The sequence below is a fragment of the Bos taurus genome, chromosome 9, assembly GCF_002263795.3.
Source record: "Bos taurus isolate L1 Dominette 01449 registration number 42190680 breed Hereford chromosome 9, ARS-UCD2.0, whole genome shotgun sequence".
Taxonomy (NCBI): domain Eukaryota; kingdom Metazoa; phylum Chordata; class Mammalia; order Artiodactyla; family Bovidae; genus Bos; species Bos taurus.
In genome coordinates this window covers 12750479-12755808 of record NC_037336.1, presented here as the reverse complement: position 1 = coordinate 12755808, position 5330 = coordinate 12750479, and the positions used below count along the sequence as shown (strand labels likewise).

The 5330-nt window shown below is 55.6% G+C and overlaps 1 protein-coding gene across 1 annotated transcript; it reads right to left on the bottom strand.

Moving 5' to 3' along the window:
• Positions 1-928: 928 nt before the first annotated feature.
• Positions 929-2695, bottom strand: KHDC3L (KH domain containing 3 like, subcortical maternal complex member). The gene is made up of 3 exons (NM_001435398.1): positions 2477-2695; positions 2139-2318; positions 929-1872 (listed from the first exon to the last, which is right to left on the bottom strand). The coding sequence occupies exons 1-3, from the start codon at positions 2643-2645 to the stop codon at positions 929-931; spliced, it is 1293 nt and encodes a 430-aa protein (NP_001422327.1). The 5' UTR covers positions 2646-2695.
• Positions 2696-5330: the final 2635 nt, after the last annotated feature.

Sequence of the window (5330 nt, the reverse complement as noted above, 5' to 3'; positions counted from 1 at the left end):
CTAATTGGTCGAGAAGAGTCACCAGCACTGCTTGTGTCTCAATAACTTCAAACCATCACTCAAGGTTGAGTGACCCGCGCAGGACTTTGAGAGGCCTGCTGGATTGTCCTGGCCCTTTCAGTTTTCCCTCCTAGCCAGCAGTTGCTCAAGCTGGGAAGTCGCTTGCACCCAGCCGTGAGGCCCGGGTTGAAACCAAGTTTTCGCGTCCCATGTCACTTTGAGTAGAAACATCGCAGGATTGGAAAGTTTTCCCATGAGGACAGACTTGCCGGCCCTGGAGGTCCCTCACCTTGCAAAGCCAGGCGCGAGCACCGGGGAAGGGAGCACTGGGGAAGCTCCTGACCGAGGCGGGAGAGATTGAGGCCCGGGCGGGTGCAAAACTAAAAGCTCTCACCTGTGTTATGGGTAGGGGTCCTCCCAGGTGGCGCTAGCGGTAAAGAACCCGCCTGCCAATCAGGAGACATCAGAGGTGCGGGTTGGATCCCAGTGGGGGGAAGATCCCCTAGTGAAGAGCATAGCAACCACCTCCAGCATTCTTGTCTGGAGAATCCAATGGAATGAGGAGGCTACAGTCCACAGGATAGTGAAGAGTCAGACACGACTGAAGCGACTTAGCACGTATGCATCTAGATGGAAAGCAGTCCAGAGCAATAGCTGCTGCTGGAGGAAGGTGCTTCTCCCTCCGCATCTCTCTGCCAGTTATTAATAACAGACGTTAGGGAAATTTGATTCTTTATTAGAACTCTTCAGATTCATGTTTGCAAACCTTTAGCAGGGAGTGGCGGGGACCAGGGAAACCAAAAATCAAAAACGCACACCATTCTTTTCTCAGCTTCTGCAGCAGAACGGGACTTAGGAGAACAGGATTCCAGGAGGGGCTTTCATTTGGACCTTGCCTCGCTCTCTTGCTCCTGAGCGCGGAACGCCTTCAGAAACTGGTATCTGGATCCTGCGTAACTTCGAGGAAGCTCTGGGTTCCGGCTTCCCGGGCTGCGCCGGGGGACCGCTGGGTGGCCGCCTCGCGGGCAGCGCCGGGGGACCGCTGGGTGGCCGCCTCGCGGGCAGCGCCGGGGGACCGCTGGGTGGCCGCCTCGCGGGCAGCGCCGGGGGACCGCTGGGTGGCCGCCTCGCGGGCAGCGCCGGGGGACCGCTGGGTGGCCGCCTCGCGGGCAGCGCCGGGGGACCGCTGGGTGGCCGCCTCGCGGGCAGCGCCGGGGGACCGCTGGGTGGCCGCCTCGCGGGCAGCGCCGGGGGACCGCTGGGTGGCCGCCTCGCGGGCTGCGCCGGGGGACCGCTGGGTGGCCGCCTCGCGGGCTGCGCCGGGGGACCGCTGGGTGGCCGCCTCGCGGGCTGCGCCGGGGGACCGCTGGGTGGCCGCCTCGCGGGCTGCGCCGGGGGACCGCTGGGTGGCCGCCTCGCGGGCTGCGCCGGGGGACCGCTGGGTGGCCGCCTCGCGGGCTGCGCCGGGGGACCGCTGGGTGGCCGCCTCGCGGGCTGCGCCGGGGGACCGCTGGGTGGCCGCCTCGCGGGCTGCGCCGGGGGACCGCTGGGTCCCAGTCTCCTGGACTTTCTCGGGTGACGATTGGGTCGCCGCCTGCTGGATTGCGCTGGGGGATCGCTGGGTTCCAGTCTCCCGGACTTTCCCGGATGACAGCTGAATCGCCGCCTGCTGGTTTGCGCTAGGGGATCGCTGGGTCCCGGCCTCCTGGACTGCGTCTGGGGACCGCTGGGTCCCGGCCTCTTGGACTGCGTCTGGGGACCGCTGGGTCCCGGCCTCCTGGACTGCGTCTGGGGACCGCTGGGTTCCGGCCTCCTGGACAGCGTCGGGGGACCACTGGGTGGCCGCCTCCCGGGCAGGAGCCTTCTCAGAGCCTGGAAGAAGAGCAGAGAGAGGAAGTCGCACCTGTGTCCCATGCGTCCCACAAAGGGGGTTATCCGTTCGGGCTGCGGGGCTAGGGGTCCGAAATCTGAGAACAGGAGGTCAGTTCGCTCTTCTAGATCCCTTGCAAAGAGGAAACCCTCTCCCAGGAGAACTAAAAGAGTGAGACCGCTGCCTAGGCACAGCCGGGAAGCATCAGGACCTCTCCCAAGAACCCGGGGCCTGCCTAGGGTGCCTTTCATGGTTTCCATCCGCGTACTTCGCGCCCGGAGTTGACGGTGATAGTCAGCCAAGTTCATGATCATCTTGGATACATCCTGCTGGTAATAAGGCCGGCCAAATATCAAGATTTCAGCCTCGCCGTCCGGATCCCACTGATGAACGTGAAGCAGGGTCTGTGACACACACTCGACGTGAGGGATGTGTTCTCCACCCCGGCCTGCGCGGGAAGCAAAGACGTCGTTAGCAGCGGGGGCGAGAGGGGAGGCGGCAGCAGGGGCGCTGAAGAGCAGCCTGGACCGCAAGAGAGGCCTGCCGAGGACGCGGCCACCCCGGGGCCGAGCGGCTGCCTTGGCTTGCCCTCTCGGGCCCACTCACCGAAGATCGCTTCCACCAGCCAGGCCTCCAGATGAACTGCCTTCGGGCTCTTCAGGTACTCGGAGTGAAACCAGTAGGGCCGCTTGGTGAGGTTACCAAGCACCTCGAAGAGCGTCCCTTCTCGCTGCTCCAGCTGAACGAGCGTCGGAAACCGCTTGGGAGAGGCCATGCTGTAGTCGGCCCGCCACACAGCGCAAGAGCAGCCCGCTCTCCCGCATTTCTTGGGCCTTTGGCCGGCGCCGCCCCACCCCGCGGCCTTATTGGCTCGCAGGCCTCGCCTCAAACACTCGCAGCTGCTGCTGCTTCCGGCGGGCTCAGCTGCTCTGGGGCTCGCCCCCGAGCGGCGCTTAAGCCTCCCTCTTCCCTGCGCGCCCCGCGGGCGGCCACGGCCGAGAAGCTGCGGAAGCAGTAACGGTGGACTCAGGCTGGGACAGTCCCAGAGATGTGAGGGAAGAGCCCACATCGGGACGATCCCTTTCAGTGGCGCGAATCCGTATTTGCAGAGATCCAGGTGCATTTTGGGGGGCTTCCCTGGTGGCCCAGCTGGTAAATAATCCGTCTGCAAGGCGGAGACCTGGGTTCGATCCCTGGGTTGGGAAGATCCCCTGGAGAAGGGAAAGGCTACCCACTCCAGTATTCTAGCTTGGAGAATTCTATGGACTATACAGTCCATGGGGTCGCAGAGTCGGACCCTACTGAGCGACTTTCACTTTCAGGTACATTTCTTGGTGGCTCAGACGGTAAAGAATGTGCCTGCAGTGCGGGAGACTCGGGTTTGATCCCTGGGTTGGCAAGATCCTCTGGGGAAAGGAATGACAACCCACTCCGGTATTCTTGCCTGGAGAATCCCATGGACAAAGGAGCCTGGTGGGCTACAGTCAATGGGGTCACAAAGTGTTAGATAGGCACACGCAGGTGCATTTCAGACAGTTTTAAGGGGACCAGTTTAGCATTCGTGAGGGGTTGGAATAACTTTTTAATGGAAAAATCTAATTAAAGACATCGGAGAAACAAAAATCTGAAGGAGTGTAAAAGGTATTCAGAGGCCAAAGTAAGCCCCCCACTTCCTCCTGAACCCTGTCCCTCCCCAGATGCCACCGAATTTCCAGCTTCTGCCTTAACTTTTGAGAGATGGCTGAACACACCCAACAGTGCATGGTCCACGTGGTTTGGATCCCAGAGGAAAATCTCTTGAAACACGATTGTACCTCCATTTCTTGATTTTTTGGTCCAGCTTAAAGCATTACCTATTAACCACTACTTGGGAAGATGAAGCTACACAGCTTTCCCATCAGTCACATGTTAGTCATTCAGTCGAGTCCGACTATTTGTGACCCCATGGACTCTAGCCCACCAGGCTCCTCTGTCCAGGGACTTCTCCAGGCAAAAATACTGGAGTGGGTTGCCATTTCCTTCTCTAGGGGATATTCCCAAGCCAGGGATCGAACTCACTTCTCCCTCACTGTAGGCAGACTCTTTACCCACTGAGCCACCAGGGAAGCCCTTCCCATCAGGAGTTGGGGTATTGTGCTCAGATCCAGTGGCTGGAGGTCCTCGGGATTCAGGTAGGCTCCTTCTTGTATGCTCTGTGGGAGTTCTGAGGCCAAAGAAGTGCATGAGAAATTCACAGGTGTCTGACAGGGTCTAAAGTCTTGAGACCTAAGCTGAATATGAACTCGGAGCTAAAGAAGGGCAAAATCCATTCCAAGGGGTCATGGGATAGAGTTAGAAACTTCTGTGGGAAGGCAGAGCAGTTAAGTGAGCATATAACTGAAACCCAAGGATCTGGGCTCCATAGCCATCTTCTCTGGAGGTTATGGAGTGATTCACACAGCAACTAGGAGTTCACATGTGAGGTCCTATCAATCTCACCTACAAGAATACAGTGCAGGAAGCATCCCCATGAAAATCTCTGGCGTGCAGTCTCTTTCCAGTATCAAAATGCTACAGGATGATATTTGTATTCCTTAGTTGGCTTACAAGGGTACTGTCAGTTCTATGTATGTTATTGTCACCTGTGTGTGTGTGTATGTGTCTTGAGATCTTTTACTTCTTTGAAGTTTCAGAATCAGGTATAGAAATGTTTAAGAGAATTGAAACCATAGTATTAGTCCTTGTATTAAAAAACAGCCTCTCATTTATGTAAAATCCTAGAATATGCAAGCTAATCTATAGTGATAGAAGTCAGGACGTGATTGCCTAGGGATGGGGTCAAAAGGGGAAGGGACTGGAAAGAGACACTAGGGTACCCTCCTAGTGTTGGGATGATGCAATGGGCATTATCTTGATTACAGTGGTGGTTTCACTGGATGTGTCTATATGTCAAAATTGGTCCAATTTTACACATTTAAATATAAGCAGTTTAGGACTTCCCTGGTGGTCTAGTGGTTAAGAGTCTGCCTGCTAATGCCAGGGACATAGATTTGATCCCTGCTGCAGGAAGATTCCACATACAGCTAAGCTCCTGCACCACAACTCTCCCGTCCCAGCTCTAGAGTCTGTGAGCTGCTCACGACTAGAGAAAGCCCACATGCAGCAATGAAGATGCATTGAAGCCAAAAATAAATAAATAAAGTATAAGCAGTTTTTTTTTTTTTACTTTAGTTAATCTCCAGTGGTTTTAAAAAAGAAAAGAATCCATATATTGGGTTAGCAAAAAAGATCATCTGGCTTTTCTGTAACATCTTATGTAAAAATCTGAATGAAATTTTCGCCAACCCAATACATAGTGTTTTATGTTTCTGTAATATTTTAGATAATTTAACATATTAGATGTTTTTGCAATTCCAATTTAAAATATATAATTAGGTAATGGGTTTATATATGTGACTTTGAGATGAAGTCCCAGTTTATA